The sequence below is a fragment of the Danio rerio genome, chromosome 7 (genome assembly GCF_052040795.2).
Source record: "Danio rerio strain M-AB ecotype USA chromosome 7, GRCz13ab, whole genome shotgun sequence".
In the NCBI taxonomy this organism is placed as follows: domain Eukaryota; kingdom Metazoa; phylum Chordata; class Actinopteri; order Cypriniformes; family Danionidae; genus Danio; species Danio rerio.
The window spans coordinates 78,141,748-78,167,001 of record NC_141027.1 but is presented as its reverse complement, the minus strand read 5'-3'; the positions used below and the strand labels follow the sequence as shown (position 1 = coordinate 78,167,001).

The following is a 25,254-nucleotide window of genomic DNA, read 5'->3' as shown; positions in this document are numbered from 1 at the left end:
TGTGTGTGTGTGTGTGTGTGTATATATATATATATATATATATATATATATATATATATATATATATATATATATATAATTATAAAATTAGTTATATTATATATCAATATTAAATTACTACTTCATGAAATTATAACCATAACATCACTCTAAAAGTAAAAAATAAAGCTATCGTTTAGTCCCTCCAGGATTTTGCAGTTTTGCATATATGTGCGGCCTAAATTATTCAAATAATTCTTGTGTTTTGCTGTAAAATTACACACAAATCTTTTACATTTTCATCTCAAAATCCTAGAGATGTATTGTATGAAAATATGGAAATTAATTTAACAATACAGTACATATTCATTTCGTTTTTGACCTATTCGGTAAAAGCACCAGAGAACTAATAACAGTATAACATTCTCAAATCTTTAGTACAAAATATCATTTATACAGAAAGCGTATAAACACCAAGATTTTTCCAGACAGAATTCAGTTGGAGATTTTTCTGGTGCATTCCCCTAACATTTGCATAACCAAGATATAACATTTTTAAAACATTTAAAAGAAAAAAAAGTTTTATAACTTCATTATTAATTTATAACGTAAGCAGAATTTATATAAAGTGAGACAATACAGGCACTCAATACTTTAATAACGATCAAATATGAGTTTATTTCACAGAAAATGTATGGAATGTTTATGCATGTTTATGTTTTGATTCAATAAAATGAAAAACAAAACACTTGAGAGATGATAAGCCTCCTTATTGGATGATAATCAGAAATACAGCAATACCTCAGTTACTATTGTTTTTCACTTGATAATATTCTTTCAGATTTGATCCTCTTATGAGCTCAAGATTAGATTACTTTAATTCATTACTGAGTTCATCTTCTGAGTTTGTACATCAAATCGGATGTAATATCATGCAGTAGCTGCTGGTTTTACTAAATCTGATTAATATAAGCACATATAAAGTTCAGAATACTTTAAAGAACATCATTACACGGTCTGGAATACTTGATTCTGATTGGTCAATCACGACATTCCCTGGTATTACACAGCTGTGTGGAATACTTGATTCTGATTGGTCAGCTTATTCTTGATTCTGATAGGCCAGTTATTCCCTGGTATTACACAGCTGTCTGTAATACTTGATTCTGATTGGTCAGTTGATTTTTGATTCTGATAGGTCAGTTATTCCCCCAGGTATTACACAGCTGTCTGAAATACCTGATTCTGATAGGTCAGTTATTTCCTGGTATTACAAAGCTGTCTGGAAAACTTGATTCTGATTGGTCAGTTGATTCTTGATTCAGATAGGTCGTGGCGTGGGTTTCCTCCGGGTTCTCCGATTTACCCTACAGTCCAAACACAAGCGCTATAGGTGAATTAAATAAACTAAATTGGCTGTAGTGTATGAGTATATGTGTGTGAGAATGAGAGTGTATGGGTGTTTCCCAGTACTGGGTTGCAGCTGGAAGGGCATCCACTGTGTAAAAAAATGCTGGAATAGTTGGCGGTTCATTCCGCTGTGGCGACCTCTGAAGTAGAGACTAAGCCAAAGGAAAATAAATGAATGAATAAATGCAACTTCAATGATTATTTTTTAAGAAATACATTTTATTTGGGGGGGTGGGGGGGGGGGGCAATTTTTTAAATTTAAACATTTGAATCAGTATTTTTATACGCACACTCATGACATTTATGTACTCTGTATCATCTTCCATTAAACAGCAGAGAAAATATTTTGAAGAAAGTTTAAAATGTGTAACCATTGACTTCCACAGTAGGAAAAACAGATACAATGGAAGTCAGTGGTTACACATTTCCAGCATTTTCAAAATATCTTTTCATTTGTGTTTGACAGAATAAGGAAACTCATCAAGGTAAAGAGTAAGTAATTAAAATTTTTGGGTGAACAAAGCCATAATATTTCACCAAAATTGCACCAAACCAATTGCACCAAACCAATTAGAAAGCTTTAAATCGTCCGCTAACCTTCATGACTGGCGGTTTTGCTATCGCTGGGTCAGTGTTGGGTAAAGCAGGACTGCGCTGAACGAGGACAGGATTTCACTGGATGTGGAAATGGCCAGTTTTCCTGCTGTAAGCACCAGTCCGACTCTCTGACCACGCTTCAGATGCAGAGGCAGACTCACAGCCACTGATCCTCCGCACTCACAGTCATCAGATTCAGCCGAGAAGAGCTTCTGGATGTTCCGGTTCGACACAGAGAGGAAAGCCTCGATTCCTTCACCCTCTTCAGCTGTTAATACAGCACTCAGCAGATAGCGGCCATCCACTGGAGCCGTGAACACTCCTGACAACCAAAAACAATCATTAAACCTGGTCTTTCATTAATTAAATATAATTCAAGTGTAATAAATAAAAATGTAATATCAAAAATCAAAGTACAGATACAATAGATAATTCAAATGTGTTTTAATACGTTTGTCGACACAAAAAAGGATTATTTTACAGTGATTTAAATAGTTTAATTTACATTCAATCCGACACTAACAAAGAAACAATTCCACAACATCATAAATAAATGAAAATGAGCAGGATTTATAAACGGTGTTATTTTATCTGAATGTACCCGTGTTTGGATCGTAGTGTCGTCCGTCATTTAACAGCACCTTGTTGAATCGGATGATACCAATTTTTTCGGGGAATGGCACAAGTGTCAGACCAGCCGAAAACGACACAAATGATGTTATTCGTGAATCTCCTGCATAAACACACACATATACAGACAGACAGACAGACAGACAGACAGAGAGAGAGAGAGAGAGAGAGAGAATTATACACTAGATCAGGGTTTTTCAAAGTCTAAGACAGTGGGCCTCCCTTTTGACACAACTTATCCATTGGCGCCCCCCTCCTCCCAAACACGCACGCACGCACACACACGCGCACACGCACACACACACACACACACACATAAAAAATTCTTGAGGTTTTCCTGCTACCTCATCATGCTTGGTTTCAAGGTGTCACCGAAGTTTAGTGGGTCTCATGCTGTCATTAGCCAAAATATCTTGACAAACCACACATAAAGGTCGTGGTTTGTCAGCTGGTCCTGTCCACGTAAATCCTAAACTCAAACACTGATCATCATATCGTCGTCTTTTGGGTTTAAGCCCTGAACTTGAAGGCTTTGAATCGGGGGGGTCTCAGAAACCGATCCATTGTATTAGCAGGCATATACCTGTATTGGCGGGCTTGCCAAACAGAAGCGAATTCACAGCTATGGCCTTCTGGGTAAAAAAGGTTTTCTTATTTTTGACGTATTATTTTTTTAGCTTTGTTTAATTAAAACGCTTAAAAATAATAAAAAATACATATAATAATTCAACTTAATAATTATATTTTTATTATATAATATTTTTCCCGCGCCTCCCCTGACATGCTCTGGCGCCCCCCAGGGGAGGCGCGCCTCACACTTTGAAAACCCCTGCACTAGATTATTATAATTGAATCGTTGTAAATATACTGATTAATATTGTTTTTATTATGGTTTTAACCTGAATTGTGATTGTTAAATGTAGTTTATTCTGATCTAATATATGATCTAATATATGTAAATATGATATATTGAATAATATGATATATATAAAATATAATATACAGTTGAAGTCAGAATTATGAGCCCCCCTTTGAATTCTTTTTCTTTTTTAAATATTTCCCAAATGATTCCCAAATTTTCACAGTATGTCTGATAATATTTTTTTCTTCTGGTGAAATACTTGTTTGTTTTATTTCGGCTAGAATAAAAGCATATTTTATTTTTTTAAACACCATTTTAAGGTCAAAATTATTAGTCCCTTCAAGCTATATATTATTTCTTTATATAATAACTTGCCTAAATACCCTAACCTGCCTAGTAAACCTAATTAATCTAGTGAAGCCTTTAAATGTCACTTTAAGCTGTATAGAAGTGTCTTGAAAAATATCAAGTAAAATATCAAAATGTACTGTCATCATGGCAAAGATAAACACGAAAAATAAAATAAACAAGGGGGCTAATAATTCTGACTTTAACTATATATATATATATATATATATATATATATATATATATATATATATATATATATATATATATATACATACACACACACACACACACACACACACACACACACACACACACACACACGCACACGCACGCACGCACACACACACACACACACACACACACACACACACACACACACACACACGCACACGCACGCACGCACACACACACACACACACACACACACACACACACACACACACACACACAAAACTCCACTAACATTCTGTTGCGTTCTGTTACTTTTAAAACATATAACACCAACACAACATACAAAAGCTGCAGCTCTTTCAGTAATTTCACACCAAATATTACTGAATTTAGGGTGTCATGGTGGCACAGTGTGTAGAATGATCGCCTCACAGCAAGAAGGTCGCTGGTACAAGCTCCAGCTAGGTCAGTTGGCATTTCTGTGTGGAGTTCTCCCCGTGTTGGTGTGGGTTTTTCTACCGGTTGCTCCGGTTTCCCCCACAGTCCAAAACGCATGCGCTATAGGGAATTGAATAAGCTAATTTGGCCATAGTGTATGTGTGTGAATGCAAGAGTGTATGGGTGTTTCCTATTGTTGGGTTGCAGCTGGAAGGGCATAAGCTGCGTAAAACATATGCTGGATAAGTTGGCGGTTCATTCCACTGTGGCGACCCCTGATTAATAAAGGGACTAAGCCGAAAAGAAAATGAATGAATGAATATTACTGTTTGTCTGAGGTAATTAGTCTACTGAAATGTGTATATTCCATACCAAGTATAAAGCTGATTGATTAGATCTTGTCACGTGACTTGCAGTTTTCAACTGGTGCGCCTGGAAAATCTGAGCATGCGCAATATGCAGGTGCAAGCTGTCGCGCTTCCATTGGTTATAATGAACTCGTGAGCAAAAAAGACATGATATGTGAACGACCCCATAAGCAGCTACACTTCTCTTCACATTTAAAAGATACCTTCACTCCTAATCCAGCACAAAAATTTAATTTAATTGAGTTGGGCCACCGTGTTTTTGGGCGCCTGTGTCCTCCTTGGGGACAAGTATTGTTGTAAAAGGCTATCTGTTCAAGTGCATGAACAAGTTGCTGTTCAAGTGAAAGCAGTGGAGAAAGACTGCATTTCCCAGCAATAATTTTAGTTTTTAATGCTCAGAAAATATATTAACTAATGAATCCCCATTGTAAAGTGTGACCATATCAATTTAATGATTCCACAAACATTGGAAAATAAAGTGTTAAATACCAGAAACAGAGTCAGGATTGACTGCGGCAGCAGGAATCTGCGGATAACCTGTCAAGAACAACACAACAGAGCTGTTAGACTACAAATATTTTCTGTATATATGCGTTTAATTGGTAGAAATGCTCACCTGGTGCTCCGGCATAGCCTGTGATGGACGTCCCGCTGCTGTTGACACCGTGAGCTGGGACTGACTGTGATGAGAGAGATTTGCTTCCCTCCACTGAGGCTTTTACAGCTGTTGTGCCTTTATGAACACCTGAAGAAGAAGAAGAAGATGAATGAGACCACTGCTGTATCCCAATCAAGCGGCAACCTCCCGCTCTCCCTCAGGAAGCCAGTACGGAAGTAACTAAAACTGCAATTCATCTAAAATTCCGCTAGTCCTGGCCGCTCCTGGCTCCAAAACAGAGCAAATTTCAATTGAGCCCACTGTTAGAATGGCCAACTTTACAGCAGAAAAAAAGGTGTTTACAGCCTGGTACAAAAAAAGATTTTGGTTAATACAGCTAATATTACCCTTCATGACAACTGTGAGGGGGGTGAATTTTTTTATAACTCATCCGTTTCCTTTATATTAAGTTATATTTAGTTTGCATAATTAAGGGAGTGGCCACTTGAGTGACAGCTAGGTCTCGTTGGTCGCCGTCACGTCACCTCAGCTGAATCCTGCAGATTAGCCACTGAACTCGGCATATTTATCGTATTTCTGTGTTGTTTTATGTGGCTTTACACAGTCAGTTGCCTTTTGGACTTGTTTCCTACCATTATTAGATGGCATGGCATGCTGAGTGCACTTAATTGTGCTCACAAACCATTAACGTGGCCTCCGTTTCCCATGTGAGTAAAGTTATATACGTATATACCATCTCTATACATGTATTTGTTTTATTTAAGATCATTTATCGTTTATATTTAGAGCTGTAATGCACTCCAGAATCTGACAGACTGATTAGCGGTAGGCTCTAGATCAGTCATCTGAAGCGTTGTCATACAGTGTTATGCTGGATTTCATCAATAGTCTTACATTAACTAACACAGACTATATCTGAAGTGTTTGGAAGTGATTCGCTTTTCCTCCTGTTGAAAAATGTCATAAGAACAATGTTTAGTGGCTCTGTATATTACAGCAGTGTTTTTAAAAGTCTAAACACTTTATTGATATAGTGTACAACCAAGCACAAGTGGTCAGAATACAAACGAGTCACAGGTGATAAAGTATTAAGCGTTTCTCCCAAAGTAAAGTGTGTCTGAGCCAAGTCCAAGCTAAATGCCAGCAGGTGTCTGTAGCTCCGCTCACTCTCCGCCTCTTTGCCCTTGTTTGGTGTCCCGCTGTGGGTGTGATGACGCGCGAACAAAATGGCGACGGTTGACCGCGCCTACTTGTGGCTTCTTTTGCGCTCTTTAGAAACCTATGGGTGACGTCACGGACACTACGTCCATACAGTCTATGATCCCAATTCACATACTTATTCTACGTCCTAAAAGTATGTGTACTTTTTTTGGTGAAGAAAAAGCACATACGTTTGAGCGTGTCAGGCAAGCAATGGTCAACACAGGGGCAAACAGATGTAAACAGGCAAATCCAGAGTCGTAGTCCAGGGCTCGAAATTGCGACCATTTTGGTCGCATATGCGCCCGAAAATTAATCTATGCGACCTCATGATATATCTGGGAGCATTAGTGCGACTGCAGATGGTTGTAGTGCGACCTGTTTTGATTTTTTGTAAAAACGTGCTGAATCGCTCTTCCCTGCCACTATATTGGTTCATATTAGCTGTCATTCACTCAAGGTATTCCGCTGTCAGATGACAGGGAAGGAGCTTTTATGACCACGGGAAATGCAAACGGCTGAAGAGTAAAAACTTAAAGCACACAAGTTTGCAAACTCCACCTAAAGTTGAGGCGCAGATGAAAGCGATCATGACACGTCACGTGGTGAATAATGATCCGCCAGCTGAGATCAATCGAGTATGCGCTTCTTGGAGAAGGCGCCCGAATGTCCATGCGTCGCATTCACTGCGTGTTCAGCGCAAATGTCCGCTAAAAGTCTAATCTAATACTGTACATTTCATCGCCAAAGAAGCTCGCCTTTACTAAGTTTACACTGAAACTGCGGCTCATAACAAAGACCGGTATTGCGCCGATGGTTAGCGCAAGATTCCTGCTCTGCCTGCTCATAAATTGGGTCGGCTGACTCGCCAGCTTTTCCACTAACACAGAAAAATGAAGATCATCTCAGACTGAACCTTTAAATTGACACAAACTGAAACCAAAACTTTTAAAGAGTGATAGAAGTGAGACTTTACTTTCTTTCTTTTGTCTATTCTTTTTTGTGGTGTATATTATTTTTATTTTTTATTTATTTACTGATGACTGCTTTACAGCTTTCATCATTGAATTGAATGATTTATTATAATCTTTTGTTTGTTTTGTAGCAGAAATATTATTTATTAAATTGACATGCATATATAAAAAGCAGTACAAAATCAATATTTCTTACTGCAATGCTTTTTGTTTGATGCAAACTAAACATTTATTTTTCACAAAGTAACAGACTTTTTATAGCAGATAACCTACATTCATGCACATTCAAGGCAGTATCATAATGAGAAATGTAATTCATTGTTACTATTATTGTCATTTTCATCATCACTAATATTCTATGGCCTAATTATTAGACATTCATTTTGGAATTATTGCACACAAATATCAATGTCTTCGCAGCATTAGTTCGATAGTTGTTTCTGGTTTTTGTCAGTCCTATTGATGTTGTTTTAAAATACAATAAATCCCTTAAAAAGCAATTTGCAGCGGTGCTCATTCATTTTTGGTGGTGCTCCTAATTTTTTTCTGGTGCTCCTAAATTTATTTTGGTGCTCCTAAATATTTGAAGTTGGGAGCACCGGCGCTACCAAGTAAAAAAGTTAATTTCGAGCCCTGTAGTCAAATATCAGGCGAGTGGTCAGAAGACAGGCAGCAGACAGGAGTAAAACAAAGCTAGAGTCTAACACGGCAAGGCAAAACAAGGAAACCCCATTGTAATGTTCACAGTTCAGTTTAACAAGACTCAGAAACGTCTGTGTGTTTTTGTTTGCTGACTTTATAGTCCACATAATTAGTTCATGAGCGGCTTCAGCTGTGAGTGAGTCTGATCAATGTAGACTTGGAGCAGGTGTGTGTGTGTGTTGCATGACTGGCTATTGTAGTTTATATACCAGCAGATTTGTAGTTCTGTGAATTTAGCAGCGATCTGCACAGACTGGATCACTGGTGATCGTGACAGTGAGTAAAGGATGACAGAATTTTCATTTTGGGGTGAACTGTCCCTTTAAGCCAGGGGTGTCTAAACTCTGTCCTGGAGGGCCGGTGTCCTGCACAGTTTAGCTCCAACTTCCTTTAACACACCTGTCTGAAAGTTTCTAGTTTACCTAAAAAGAGCTTGATTAGCTGGTTCAGGTGTGTTTAATTGGGGTTGGAACTAAAATATGCAGGACACCGGCCCTTCAGGACCGAGTTTGGACTCCCCTGCTTTAAGCTTAGTTTAAATGGGAATTCATTTAGTATACAGAAAGCCTCTGAGAAATAATTGCGAAAGTTTGGTGAAATAACGTGACCTATTTAGACTGATCTACGACTTAACAAGTCTGAACTTAACAATGCTTAAAGCTTGAATGTCTACACAAAATTTTGGTTAAACTCTCAACCTCAGGGAGTGAGAAAAAAACCCCTAAACCTCCTCCTGAACATCTGGTGAAAGGCAGAAAAATGATGATTGAGGACGGAGCAAAGTAACAATTAGCAGGCGTGACACGGCCATATATCACATACAAAAATGCTCTCCATTTAAAAAAAAGATTTACATGTTTATGAACGTGGAGTTCTCTGTAATCTTGATAATGAGAGGGTTTGTTATTAACATCCTTTGCACTGTGTGAACGCTTGAATCTGATTGGCTGATGAGCATTCTAAGGTGTGCAGTTATTTTCATATGAATGCACAGCTAAAGTAGTTCCGGCAGGTTTTGGGCACATTAAAGCTCCATATCACTACGCTGAATGATTTGAGTTATTTCACAGTTACAACAGTCAGAAATCACATCAAGACACAACAGAAGACTTTGGAGATGTGCGTGAAACTAGTGCAACACATTGGAGCAGTTTGAGAACAAAAACCAGACCAATGTCTGATATACAACATCTCAGCGTTAGCTATAGTATAAGAGAAATAACTGATGATTGGATGTTTAATTATTAGACAACAATGCACACTTAAAATTATTTAAATGCATGTCTCCTTAAAGGATTCGCTCCACTGTGTTCATTGACTTTCTTTCAAAAGCCAATGTGCTTGGAAATGCCAACAAAAAGAAAAATGACCAACTTTAAGTTAAATAACAGCCGAATTGTCTTCACAGGCACAAACTTACGATTTTAGATCACACACAATTTGCCCTGTTATCTATGGAAGCCTGTTTTATCTAGGTATCAAAAAATATGCTTTAAAAGTCGAAATTATGACTCTGCAAAATCAAAATTACGATTCAAAAGTTGAAATGATGACTTTCCAAATCGAAATGATGACTTCAAAAGTTGACATTGACTTGCTTAGACAAAATCGTGACTTAAAAAGTCAAAATTTCAAGATAAAACATCTAAATTATGACAAAAAATTAGAAATTATGACTTACTAGGTCAAAATTATGACTTATAAAAGTTTTAGAAGTTATTTATATATTATATAATCATAGTTACACCAATAGGTGGCGATACACAACTATCTAAACATGTATCACAGCATTAGTTAATGAGTTAAGTAATTAAAAGCAAGTTGTTTTGACTTTTTATCTCATAATTTACCATTTTTGTCACAAATTTGACTTTTTTATCTCATAATTTCAACTTTGCCACGTCATAATTCATTCATATTTCTTCAGTTTAGTCCCTGATTATTAGCAGTCGCCACTATTTTAACTATTCCAGCATATATTTTACACAGCAGAGGCCTTTACAGCTGCATCCCAGTACTGGGAAACACACACACAAACTACAGCCAATTTAGTTCATCAGTTCTCCTATAGCACATGTGTTTGGACTAGGGGGGAAACTGGAGCACCCGGAGGAAACCCACGCCAACATGGGGAGAACATGCAAACTCCACACAGAAATGCCAACTGGCCCAGGCGGAACTCGAACCAGTGACCTTCTTGCTGTGAGGCAACAGTGCTAACCACTGAGCCACCATGTCACCCAAGTCACAATTTTGACTTTTAAAGCCCTTTTTGTTGACAGAAATAACACAATTTGTCTGATAATTGTACGCGCCAGTGTATTTTTGGAGTTTTCAAATATTTTGGAAGAGATATCCTTATCCAATAGGCCTACTGAATAAATAACAACAACAATACGTTAGGGCGCAGTAGGTAGTGCTGTTCAGTGGCGCAGTCGCCTCACAGCAAGAAGGTCGCTGGGTTGCTGGTTCGAACCTCGGCTCAGTTGGCGTTTCTGTGTGGAGTTTGCATGTTCTCCCTGCGTTCGCGTGGGTTTCCTCCGGGTGCTCCGGTTTCCCCCACAGTACACAGACATGCGATACAGGTGAATTGGGTAGGCTAAATTGTCCATAGTGTGAATGTGTATGTTTCCCAGAGATGGGTTGCAGCTGGTAGGGCATCCGCTGCGTAAAAACTTGCTGGATAAGTTGGCGGTTCATTCCACTGTGGCGTCCCCGGATTAATAAAGGGACTAAGCCGACAAGAAAATGAATGATTGAATGAATGAACAATACATCATCTCTCTGGTTAGTTCCAACCCAACAGTGAGAAATAAAAATGAACTGTATGTCGCACCCGCTTCCTCACATGATCTCATACACTAATAGAGCAGTGACAGATCTCTGACACACACTTATACCAAGAAAAGCTAAAACACGCACACATATGTTGCTGCTCCTATTATTACCAGGGCTTTCCATAGACGTAATGGTTTTTATACTGAGCTAATGGCATTTTCTGTCCCTTAAACCCATTCCTGAAGAAAATGCTGACAGAAAATGGATTGCATTTTAAATAAAAGACTGTTTAGTGTGTTTATTCAGCCATTCGAATGACAGGAATATACAGTTGAAGTCAGAATTATTAACCCCTCTAATATTAAAAGCAGGGCTTTTAATTACAGTATTTCCAGTGCTATTTTTTCTTCTGGAGAAAGTCTTATTTTAAAATGCTCATACAGTCACGGGTGTCAAAAACACATGCAAAGTGATAAACTATAAACTCGACTCAACATTGGATATTCTGCGAAGTAACTATTGTGAATGATCGCAATGCAATATTGATGCAGAATTGATATATTGCCCAGCCCTACGATAAAAAATTGACTGTTTTATTGATGCAACACGAAAGACAAGCAGGAAGGGCATCCCTGGGAGAGCACATAATGATGCAGTGGTGTTTTCACTGTTAAACTAATGGCCACTCATCCAGATTAGAGTCTCGCAATTAGACCGCAGATAAAATCTATATAAATGCATGTGTGAGCAGCGCTCGAGGGGACGACTGAAGAAGTCAGAGGTCACAGGTCAAGAAGAACGAGTGAAAACGCCCGAACTAAAATGAAAAAGTGCATCACACTTATACCTCAAGATAAAATGCACTCAAACCCTTCTAGCTTGTTTTAAGTGTGCATATCTTGTGAGATTAATAATGCTTTCATATACTGTACACATAGAGAGGATGACAAAACTCATCAATGTTTAGGCTCATTCAACTTATAATTTATTTTAAAATACTAATATTTGCACTAAATAGGGTCAATTAATGATGTTTTATTTTGGATTTCTTCATTCGCATAAAAGCATTGAAAGGATTTACTCCTGCAAAATATATATGACTAATAATATTCACTGTTAAATAATTTTTTTTATAATTATTTATAAAAATATATGCATTTACAATGAAAATGATTAAACAAATATTTTTTAACAGATTATGACGTTAAAGTTCTTTTTTTTTATTTACATAAAAGCATTGAAATGATTTACTCCTCAAAATATGATAATAAATTTCACATTTAATTTCATATAATTAATTGATTTATGAAAAAAAATGATTGCCTTTTAAAAATAAAGAGATTGAACAGGTTTATTTAAACAGATTTCGACTTCTTTATTTATATAAATGCACTGAAATTATTTACTCTTAAAAAATATATATGATTACACATTTTATAAATAATACAATTTTATATAATCTATTTATTAAAAAGTACATGCATTTTAAAAATAAAAACAATTTGAACAAATTTCATCTCCGGTTCCTTTATTTCAACTAATACATTCAAATTCTTTACACAGAAAAAATATAAAAACATGAACACAATTTTAGCAATAAATACAATTTTATCAAATTTAATATGAACGATTAACATTCATTTATTTTAACAATATAACATTAACAGATTTTAACTTTTACTTATTTTTCCATAAATGCATTAAAATTCTTTACTCACAAAAAGCACTATAGCTTTTATTAATAAAGGTGTATATAATTTATTTATAAACCTAACTACATTGTATTAATAAATACGTTTGATAGATAGATGATAGATTAAATTTAAAGATTAACTTAAACAGAATTTAATTTATTATTATTATTAATAATAATAATAATAATAACAATAATAATACCAATAGCAATAATAATATTAATAATAATAACAAGAATAATACCAAGAATAGTATTATTATAATTAATGATAATAACAATAATATTAATAATAATAATAAACTATTTACATGAGACAAAAAATATATAAATTGTACAAAACTAATATTATTAGAAATAATTATTATTTAAATTATTTATTTATACAATTTTCAAAAATAAATTAAAAATAAAATCTTCTATTCTCTATGTTTAAACTAGTGTTTTGAATTAAGCATGTTCATTTTGTGTGGTTACTTCTGTTCACACTGATGGAATAAGTTCAACAAAATTAAAAGGTTTCCAGATGAGTTTTATGCAGACAACTTTTATGTAGACAACATCATTCCTTCAACAACAGACACAAAATCGATTTGATCCACTGTTTATCTGACTTTTGCACAGCAAGTTTTCTTCCAAGCTCATGAATCAGTTGCATTTCTTTAAAGAGCTCTTGAGTATATTGGATTTACTCCAAACAAAGCTACTTTAACTTAGTCCTAAAGTCTCCTGCCGTTCAGATTTCTCTGCATTATTACTCTGAAACCTTAAGCTCCAAGCATGTCCAGAACATCTTGTTAACTGCGAACACAGAATCCCCAAATGAGAAGCAGATGCCCACATGTGCGCACAAACACACTCACAATATAATCGTGTACAAGTCCAAACATTGCACAACTCCGGAGGCTGTCCGGTCCGACCATGTGTGTGCAATTAAACTATAAAAGAGGAATACTGCTTCCTCTGGGAGTTACCTGCTCACAATTCACAAACATTCCTCTGTACGACAAGGAAATCCCTGGCAAATTACACACAACCTGCTCAAAGGCCAGCACAATATAGAGAATTGGCTAGTAACTAAATACATATTTATAATCAAAGGTGTAGCTAAAAGTGTTTTGTTGCATCTAAGCATTTGCAACATTGATATTTTTCTTGCATTTTATTCTATATGCTCTATAGGCAAGGTATATACATTTGAAGTCAAAATTATTAGCCCTCCTGGGAAATTTTAATTCAGGGAGATTCTCCCAAGATTGCTTCAACACATTTTTAATCATAATAGATTTTAATAACTAATCTCTAATAACTCATTTATTTGGTCTTTGCCATAATGACAGTACCTAATATTTGACTCCATATTTAGCTAAATATTTTAATTCAGATTGAAGTGCAATTTAAAGACTTCACTAGGTGCAAGCTATTGTATAACAGAGGTTTGTTCAATAGACAATTAAAATATATATAATTCTTTAGGGGGCTAATAATACTGACCTTAAAATTGTTATTAAAAAAAAACTGTTTTTATTCCAGACAAACTAAATAAGACTTTCCAGAAGAAAAAAAATATATATATTATTTAAAAAAATAATTTTGACGTTAACTGTCTATTTAAACATAATCACACTTGCATGTGAACTTGCACTATATTTAAGCAAGAAATCTTTTTTCCACAATGATGCCTCTTGTACATCATATTATTATCAGTATATATAATAGGGGAGTTATTTAAGGATGCATTAAAGATCCCTTCTCTATCAGGGTTCACTACATCAAACCTATCCTCCCCTATTGACCCGGACGAAGTTATATATACAGTTGAGGTCAGAATTATTAGCCCCCTTTTGATTTTTTTTCTTTTTTAAATATTTCCCAAACGATGTTTAACAGAGCAAGGAAATTTTCACAGTATGTCTGATAATATTTTTTCTTCTGGAGAAAGTCTTGTTTGTTTTATTTTGGCTAAAATAAAAGCAGTTTTAAATTTAAAAAAAACATTTTTGGGACAATATTATTCGCCCCTTTAAGCAATTTTTTTCTGATAGTCTACAGAACAAACCATCGTAATAAAATAACTTGCCTAATTACCCTAACCTGCCTAGTTATCCTAATTAACCTAGTTAAGCCTTTAAATATCACTTTAAGCTGTATGAAAGTGTCTTGAAAAATATCAAGTAAAATATTATTTACTGTCATCATGGCAAAGATAAAATAAATCAGTTATTAGAGATGAGTTATTAAAACTATTATGATTAGAAATGTGCTGAAACAATGTCCCTCCATTAAACAGAAATTGGGGAAAAAAATAATATATATAAAACACTTTGGCCAATCAGCGCTGTTGAAGATGGTGCTCAATAGCCCTCAAATGTTCATGGGAAATGAAAATTTTTAAAACTTCAGTATTGATTGGTAGTGAATTCCAGTATCGTGACAAACCTTTTTAAAACATGAGTTGTCGTAAAAGCTTGTCTCAGGTAGTGTTGTCTATAGCTTGTCAATGGCCGTGAAAGAGTTATAAAGGTCGTTTAAAGGATTTTGCCAAAGTTTCCTTTAGAGTCAATCTGGAAGTTGGAAGAAGGTAATAAACTGAAAGATTTTGCAGAATATTGTTGAAAATCACAGTAAGATTGTGATTATATTGTATCATGAAGACCAATAAAAGCATTGATTACCTGTTGGTGCATTAGCGATCCCATCCTGGGCGTCTTTCGCGAGCTGTGAATTGACTTTAAACGTGTTTAAGTCTCTTGCGTGCGCAAGCACTGTGGTGTTCAATTGCCGAACGCAAGTCCACAAGCCATTAACGTGTTTGTTGAGTCCATCTTTAATCCGTTTGAGACTGTCAGACATGGGCTCAAAGCGACCACAGGCGCCTTCGATTCCAGCCACACGTCCATCAAGACCATTCAACAAACCATTTACTGCGCTCACCTGCTCCTGGGTGCTCCGAAAATCCACCTCCAGGTTTTCCAGACGCTGAAACAGGATCTCAACACCCTTGGATTGATTGAGATCACTCTTAATTTGCAGTGCAAAAGACCCCAGGTCATTCTGTAGATGCTTAGTGTGTTTCTCCAAGCTGTTTAGACGCTGTAAAGTAGCATTGTAATTAATCTTCTCTTCGAAAGCTTTTTGTTCTTGAAGTCTTTCCCGTCTTAGTTTCTCCTCAAGATTAATGCAATGCACCTCCGCGCTTTTTTCAGCAATGCTAACCCTCGCCTCCAGCAAGCGCCCTTGATTATTAAGCTTCGCCAGGGTTGCATTTTGCTCCATAATAGTATCTTTCATGATCTCCTGGTTGTGTTTGAGTTTCTGGACTTCATTAATATCCAAATCTGACCCACTGGGAATCTGAACCCGCAAGTCTTGAATCTGCTGCCGGAGCTCAGCCTCTTTAGAGTCCAGAAGTTCGACTAGGCTCAAATAGGAGTTTTCCTGCTCTTCACACTGCTCCCGAACAGACAGCACTTTATATTCACACGCACTCTTCATGTCTGCTAATTTGATGTCTATTCCTTGAAGAAGCTCGTCACGGAGGGCGGAAATCTTCCCATCGATGTATTCCTGACATGCACACTCATTCGCTGGATCAACATTGGTTTCTGCAAGTCGATGGAGTTGCCCGTCAATGCTCTGGATCTTGATCTGCAGATCCTGGATGCTGTTAGCATTGGTGCTTATGTGGTTCTGGAGCTCGTCTGCAACCGATGGCGAACGCAGGTCAGACGGGAACACGATACTCTCCAGTTCACCCGCTTTGACGTCTTGAGGTTGTTGCAAATTGCCTAACATGTTGAGAACGTATTTGGTGAGATCTTCCTGTAAATCTGAGCGTAGGTTTGCGTTGGCTGTTGACGTGGCCTGCAGGTGGAGCACTGTTTGAGTAAGACGCTCCACTTCTTCTTCTAACGCTTGAACTCTGCGAATCTCCTGTTGATGATATGTATTGAATCCCGGTTGATTGTTTCGATGGCCTTTTTGAGTCCATGGATGTGTCTCGCTCACTTCTGGACCTTAAACAAGCCAAATAGTTATGAAAGTTCAAATTTTAAATACTTGACATGTGTTTACGCTTGTTACTCAATGTTTTAAATGTGTAGATCTTGTACAAATGGTGTATGATGCATTTGATTTGAATTTTATGAATGGGCAGTGCTATATTTTGAGTTTTGATGTTATTGGGCTAGCTTGATTGGTCATTAGGCTAGTTTGTGAAAACCAGGAAACCCTGGCTTTATTAGACTTGTTTTGGACTGTTGAAGAATGTTCCGCTTGTACTTGTCCTGCTTGCGGCATCCGAAAGGCCAGGCTGCAAAATGCCTGCGCAGCGTTATGCACAGTGCGTAAATATTATCGAACAGTTAATATCGTTTTATCGAACAGATATATATCATGATAATTATCAATATCGAATTATCGCCTAGCCCTAATTCAGCATAGCATGAACTTACCTGATATTTAATGAGAACTGCAGAGTCGAACCTTTTTAATTAGGTCCTCACTCCATTCAGCTCCCTTTTAGACAAAGACGTCTGCAGTTGGCATTAAAACAGTGTGGTGTACGGTAAATTTAGGTTTTCTATTTTTGATTTTGGCATCCTTCCGCGCAACACGACATGTTTACTATTGCAACCGGTCTTTTTTGCAACCAAGTCTTCACTGAGGTCCAGCTTCCAGCCTAGACTGCAGCTCTGCACAAGACGTTTGGCCAGTGGAGAAATGGTCGTGCCCAACTGAGCCTGGTTTCTCTCTAAGCTTTTTAATTCTTCACTTTCGCCAATTGGTGAAGTTTTTTCCTCGCCGCTGTTGCTACTAGCTTGCATGGTTCAGGATCTGTAGAGATGCGCATCGATGGATTTGCTCTTCAGTGTTTGGACTCTCAGGAGTGATTATTAAACCATACTGAACTGAACTGAAGACTAAACTTCGCTGTTTCAACTTACTATGATCTTTCATGTGAAGCTGCTTTGACACAATCTACAATGTAAAAGCGTAACACAAACAAAAGTTAATTGAATTGAATTTGCGCAGTTGAACCCGTGTGACGTCATGAGTGACGTAGGTTGTTGATTCCCCTTTAGCTTGAAAGATGCAAATTATGCTTTTAAAACAACACTGATTGGATTCGATTGAAAGAAGAAGGTCCTCTAATGTCTTAAGGGTGAGTAGATCATAGGATAATTTACATTTCTGGATTAACTGACCCATTAAATTAGTTGATTTTTCCAAATTTAACACTAGAACTGTTGAGGTGATCATTTTGACCAGTAAAAAAACAACTTTATAAGCCGCGGCAAGAAGGTCGCTGTTTCGAGTCCCGTCTGGGTCAGTTGGCATTTCTGTGTGGAGTTTGCATGTTCTTCCCATGTTGGTGTGAGTTTCCTCCGGGTGCTCCGGTTTCCCCCACAGTCCAAACACATGCGCTATAGGATAATTGGATGAACTAAATTGTCCGTAGTGTATGAGTGTGTGTGAATGTGAGAGTGTATGGGTGTTTCCCATGACTGGGTTGCTGCTGTAAGGGCATCCGCTGTGTAAAATATATGCTGGAATAGTTGGCGGTTCATTCCGCTGTGAATGTATGAATGACCGCAGTCAATGACGCAGTCACGTTGACATATGATGATGTGTGCAGGTGTTGTAGTGCTGTCCCATTTCTTAAGGGGGTAAATTTGAAGACCTTCCCCTTCACACTTTGTTTCAAGGGCCAAAGGGAAGGGGTACAAAAATAGCATTAGGATTGGGCCTTAATGAATGCTTAAGTCAATTTAAGTGACTATATTTTAATTCAATCACATTGTCTATGCTGTAAAAGTAACCCTATGAAACTGAAAAGTCACATCAACCTTTCGTCTGAAGTTTCATTGGTGGCTGAGAAACACTTGCCGTGCATATAGCCCATTCTCGTGGTAAACTAAAAACTCTTACCCAGAATGCTCTGCAGTTGAGTGTTGGTGGATGGAGGGTCTTGATACGGCTCCTCATGAACACTGTGTTTCTGCTGTGTGTTTTTCAGCTCTGTACAGTCGTGGCCTTGATATCCTGGACAGCACCTCCACTCCAGCTCCGTCACCTGCTTGTAGCCGATTTTGTACGTTGGCCTTGTTTGAATATGATGCCTAAAAGATGATGATGAATTATGACATTACAAGCAGTGATGAGAACGTTAATTACTACAGTTATAATTATTAGCCCTCCTTGATTATTAGCCCCACTATGGCCAATTTAGTTCATCAATTCCCCTATAGCGCATATGTTTGGACTGTGGAGCACCAGAGCATTCAGAGGAAGCCCATGCCAACATGGGGAGAACATGCAAACTCCACACAGAAATGCCAACTGGCCCAGCCGGGACTTGAACCAGCGACCTTGTCCCCTACTTTACTTTTTCAGTGGATAAGCGATTTAATTACAGTAATTTACATTAATTAAAGTACAGTAGTTACTTTGTAATTAATGACAGCAAACACTGCCCATACAATGCATTTAATAACGCTCAGTCATTTTTTATTAATCTTTAAACTTATAGGTAATTAATGTTAGTGATTAGTATCAGCATTCAGAATATTTATGAGCGCTGAAACGCCCGAGGCTGCTGAAAACTGTTGTGTAAACGCTCTAGAGTCCTCCAAGAGATGCTGTAATTAAAGTGTCCTGCGTGTTGCTGCAGATTCCTCTGCTTTTAAAGCTGCGCTCCAGATGTGTGTCACTGCTGGAGGAATCCTAATAAATTATGAACGTAATTCTGCGTTTTTTTGTTTATGTTTGCACGGCTCATGAAAACAGGAAGGCTTGCTTTTGGTTGGCGGAAAAGATTGGTGATGTTTTATTGATCTCATGGGAGAAATGTCATTTTACTTTCTCTGAAAGAGTCTGTGGCTGCAATGAGGTGTTGAAGGTCACATTTTTTTTTTTTTTTTTTTTTCCAGATTATTGCAGCATTGCAGTATAATTTGTGAAGACTTACAGTTTTGATTGTGTAACTATTTTTTATGAATTAAGGCATATATATATATATATATATATATATATATATATATATATATATATATATATGTTTTTATATCTGTTATATCTGTTTTTATGACCGATTAACTGAAGAATGTTTTAAAGAAAGTATTATTTTTAATAAACCTAAAAGGACTTAAAAACAATTAAAGTTTATTTTATTGTCTGTTTAATTTAATCAATTTATTTATTGTTTTGAATATATTGTATTGAATTTATTGTATTGAAGTAATTTAATTCCTTATTGAGTAGCTAAATTAGTTACTTTCACTTTTTTCGAATGTCAAATTAATAGAATATTAATTTAAAATAATGGACGATTTACATTTCAAATTAATTGAATATTCAGATGTCAAATTAATAGAATGTTCAAATTTTAAAAATTAATAGAATATTCTAATTTATAATTAATACAATATTAATTAAAACAATAGAGCATTTAAATTTCAACTTAATTGAATATTCAAATTTACAAATTATTGCAAATTGAAAAAGTAATAGAACATTCAAATTGAAAAATTAACAAAACAATCAAAAATTCTAATTATTAGAGCATTTAAAATTTAAATTGATAGAATATTCAAATTTAGGATTAATAAAACATTTAAAATTCAAATAATTAGAATATTAATTTAAAATAATAGACAGTTTGCATGTCAAATTAATTAAATTTTAAGATGTCAAATTAATAGAACATTCAACTTTCTACATAACAGAACATTAAAATTAAAAAATTAATAGAATATTCAAATTCAAAAATTCGTAGAATATTTAAATTTCTAATTAATAGAATATTAATTTAAAATATTAAAATATCAGTTAATCAAATGTTCAAATGTTAACTATGTGGAACATTTATGTCAAATTAACATTAACATTTAATTTCCAATTAACAGAATATTAAAATTTAAATAAATAGAATATTTAAATTTAAGAATAAGAAAACATTCAAAATTCAAATTAATAGAATATTCAAATTAAAAATAATAGAAAATTTAAATTTCAAATTCATAGAATATTGATTTAAAATAATTAAAAATGTACACGTGAAATTAATTGAATATTCAGATGTCAAATAATAGAACATTCAACTTTGTTATTAATAGAACAATCAAATTTAAAATTAATAGAATATTCATATTTAAAAATGAATAAAATTCAAATAAAAAAAAAAATAATATATTCAAATTTTAAATTACTAGAATATTAATTTAAAATAATAGAACATTTAAATGTAAACTTAGTAGAACATTTAAATTAACATTCAAATTTCTAATTAACAGAACAATCAAAATTCGAATTAATAGAAAATTTACATTTTTAACTAATAGGACATTCAAATTTAAGATTAATCAAACATTCAAAATTCTAACTAATAGAATATATTTAAATGAAAAATAATAGAACATTCAAATTTGAATTAAAAGAACATTCAAAATTCTAATTAATAACATTTCCTTATTGAGTAAGTAAATTTGTTACTTTTTTTTAAGTAATGTGAACAACCCTGGGTCTGGTTTTGTGGATAGAGATGTATGGGTTAAACCTGTGCTTTGGTTTGAAGGGGTAAAAGTGAACAGACGCTAATTAAAAGCGAGCACTTTACACGGCGTCTGGCATTTCTGCCGTCATAAATATTCTGGATGCTGATAAAGCTATAATGACCTGCCATTCAGCGAGAGCAATTTAACTCCGCTTCTCATCCCGCAAAGAGCAATTCCTCCTCAATCCAGCTCTGATCTGATCTAATCTGATCCCTGGTCACTTCCAGCAATAAAAGTGTCTGGTTTGCGCTGTCCAGACAGACTTACGTGAGATGCTGTGAGCAGTCCTGATTCGGAGGACAGTCCACGAGCTGCGGATCCAACACCTCTTCATTGGACAGCACAGCACAGCTCACATTCTTATGCACCACAAACGCACACCAGTTTCTGCAAAAGAGGGAAGGAGCCAGATCAGTCTCAAAAGTAATACATTTACAAAATAAAATCCATACATGCACAGCACAATTCACATTTACTATATCCAATGTGTCATTTCAAAACACAGTTCATTAATACAACACACAAATCGTGAATTTACAAGTAAAATCATAAATATTTGTGCCAAATGAATGGGATTTTGGTATAATATGAACTGGATTTTGTAAATTAAAATGTTATTTTTGGGACTGATCTGGCTCCATATTGAAGGTGATATGAACACACACACACACTTACTGTACAACATAAGAAATACTATGTGAACAAGAAATGCTCTGGGGATTAAGGGAACATTCAAATTTCAAATTAATAGAACATTAACAAATTTAAATAATAGAACATTAAAATTTTTAATTAATAGAATATTTTAAATTCAAATTATTAGAGTATTAATTTTAAGTAATAGAACCTTCACACTTCAAATTAATTGAACATTATTTTTTTATTAATAACATTTAAATTTAAAAGTAATAGAACATTTAAAATTTTAATTATTTAACATTCAAAATTCAAATAGAATATTTACATTTTTAATTAATAGAACATACGAAATTCAAATTGATAGAAAATTTATTTTAAATAATAGAACATTTACATTTTTAATTAATAGAACATTTAAATATAAGTTAATAAAACATTTAAAATTTGAATTAATAGAACATTCGAAATTCAAATAGAATATTTACATTTTTTATTAATAGGACATTCGAAATTCAAGTGAATAGAATACTTATTTAAAATAATAGAACATTTAAATGTCAAATTAATAGAACATTAACATTTAAAATTAATAAAACAATCAAATTTTTAATTAATAGAACATTCAAAATTCAAAATAATAGAAAATTAATTTTAAATAATAGAACATTTACATTTTTAATTAATAGAACATTTAAATATAAGTTAATAAACATTTAAAATTTGAATTAATAGAACATTCGAAATTCAAATAGAATATTTACATTTTTAATTAATAGAACACTCAAATTTTAAATTAACAGAACATTCGAAACTCAAATGAATAGTAAATTCATTTAAAATAATATAACATTTAAATGTCAAAATAATAGAACAATAAAATGTAAAATTAATAGGACATTTAAAATTTGAATTATTAGAATTCAATTTAAAATGAATAAAACATTTTAATGTCGAATTAGCAGAACATTGAAAAAAAAAAAAAGCTGAGCAGTGTTACTAAATCCTTCAGAAGATGCATTACTAATCATTTGGACTAGTAAAATGAATAGCATGACAACTCCCTAAAGAATGAAGTCATTGCATGTTTTATGGGGGTTTTCTTTTTTTCTGATGGAATTTTGAAGCACTTGAGTCTTTGCCATGGCATTACCATGATCCTTCAAAAAGGTCAATAAAAATAGGAGCCTAATGTGCTGTGTTATTATGAAGAACAATTTTGTTTAAATAGAGGGACTTGTAGGATTTATGCTCATCTCAGCGTTTAGCTACTAACAAATTAAGGTCAAACCTGGTTAATTTTAATAAATGTGCATTTTAATAACACTACCCAAGGTTGTAAAAACAGATTGCTTGTCATTTGTGTTTTTTGCATTATAGTAATCTTAAAAAAGAGGCCTTGTTGAGTGTTTCCATGCTAATAACTGAATAGTCAACTAACATATTGTTAATTGGTATTCTAAGTAGGAGCCTGAGCAGTAAAAACAAAAAAATAAATATATTTTTTTGCGGTAATACGGTATACTGCAGGATCTAAAAATAGCAACGTTATCAGTTTCAATACAGTTATATACAGTCATAAAACACAATGCACTTACACACTGAAAAAAAAATATTCAAAGATGATTCCTTGGGTTTACTCATTTTTTTACGTTTGTAAACAATTTATTTGGGCTGAATTTAAACGAACAAATTAAGTTGAATATTTAAACTTAATTTGTTTGTTTAAATTCAACACAAATAAATTGTTTGCAACAGTTCTGCATGCAACACTTTTTTCAGTGATGCAGTTGAAGTCAGAATTATTTCCTCCCCTTTGAATTTTTTTTCTATTTTAATTATTTCCCAAATTTTGTTTAACAGAGCAATTAAACATGATGTTTAATTTTCACAGTATGTCTGATAATATTTTTTTCTTCTGGTGAAAGTCTTATTTGTTTTATTTTAGATAGAATAAAAGTAGTTTTAATTTTTTAAATACAATTTTAAGGTCAGTATTATTCGCCCCTTTACGCAATTCTTTATTTCGATAATCTACAGAACAAACCATCATTATACAATAACTTGCCTAATTACCCTAACCTGCCTAGTTAACCTAATTAATCTAGTTAAGCCTTTAAATGTCGCTTTAAGCTGTATAGAAGTGTCTTGAATGATATCTAGTCAAATATTATTTACTGTCATCATGACAAAGATAAATAAATCAGTTATTAGAGATGAGTTATTAACACTATTATGATTAGAAATGTGTTAAAGAAATCTCTCTGTTAAACAGAAATTGGGAAAAAAATAAACAGGGTGGCTATATTAAGTAAATAAGACTTTCTCCAGTAGAAAGAAATATTATAGGAAATAATGTGAAAATGTCCTGGCTATGTTAAACATCATTTGGGAAATATTTAAAAAGGAAAAAAAAAATCAAAGGGGGGCTAATAATTCTGACTTAACCTGTATGCCTAATATTTAAAAACCATTTACCTGAGGTAACTGTTATCCCAAGTTTCCCTGTGTCAAATAACATCAATGATAAGAAGTTGCTTACTTGTTTCGTTGTCTGGAAGCAGAGCTGGAGTAAGGAGAACCCTGGAAGAGACTGAACCTTGACGGGGTGCCATTAACTAAAGGAAAGTTAATTAGACTAATAATAACAACAACTCCTGCAGTGAAGAGCGCGAAACATCCACGCACGCGCTTCATCCTCAGATGCCAAAACCAGCAGAGTCAGCATACAGACCTCTGTAGAGCGTTTATCAAAAGCTCGAATAGAGTGTTTTTCCTCGACAGTGTGCTGGCAGTGAAATGTGACAGTGGCCAGAAAAGTTCCCGCCCAGCCGAGCGCGCGCTTATTCTACTGGACGTCAAAAGCGCGGGATCAGGTTCCCGACTCCATTAGCGGATGCCAATCAGATTTACAAGACATAATCATATCTTTTAAGAACTCCTCAAAACAAACAAATAAGAATAATTATACATTTGGGAATCTTCTGGAGGCATTTCGTCACTTTAAGTAGTAAAAACAATTGTCAAATACACATAAAGAGAGAAATAAGATGTCTCTAAAATAAATTACATCGGAATGTCGAATACACCTTACTTGTACAAAACATACAAGCATAAACTTTTATTTTAATAATTAATTAGTAAATGTTGAACTATAATAACGGGGCAAAGCAGTTGTAATCTAACATTAAACCCACATATATTTTACCCAAGCATTCATTAAAACCTCAACTTGTCCTCTACTTACTATTTATCTGAAAATATGAACATGTTTATCTCTTGCTTGCCCCA

At 34.7% G+C, this 25,254-nt stretch overlaps 1 protein-coding gene across 4 annotated transcripts; it reads right to left on the bottom strand.

Annotated features, from left to right (window-relative positions):
• Positions 1–342: 342 nt before the first annotated feature.
• On the bottom strand, positions 343–24,736 carry emilin2b (elastin microfibril interfacer 2b). Of its 4 annotated transcripts, none has more exons than XM_087262410.1 (9): positions 24,506–24,736; positions 21,595–21,714; positions 18,704–18,894; positions 15,448–16,788; positions 5,423–5,551; positions 5,296–5,343; positions 2,588–2,719; positions 1,987–2,308; positions 343–1,541 (listed from the first exon to the last, which is right to left on the bottom strand). In XM_087262410.1, exons 1-8 carry the CDS (start codon positions 24,658–24,660, stop codon positions 2,007–2,009), a joined length of 2,418 nt encoding a protein of 805 aa, XP_087118536.1. In that variant the 5' UTR covers positions 24,661–24,736; the 3' UTR covers positions 343–1,541; positions 1,987–2,006. The 4 variants fall into 4 exon arrangements, 2 of the variants coding, with proteins under 2 accessions (XP_087118536.1, XP_087118537.1); XR_015496568.1 differs by lacking the exon at positions 343–1,541 and adding an exon at positions 1,597–1,766 and having other exon boundaries at positions 1,854–2,308; XM_087262411.1 differs by lacking the exon at positions 15,448–16,788.
• Between the last annotated feature and the right edge of the window lie 518 nt (positions 24,737–25,254).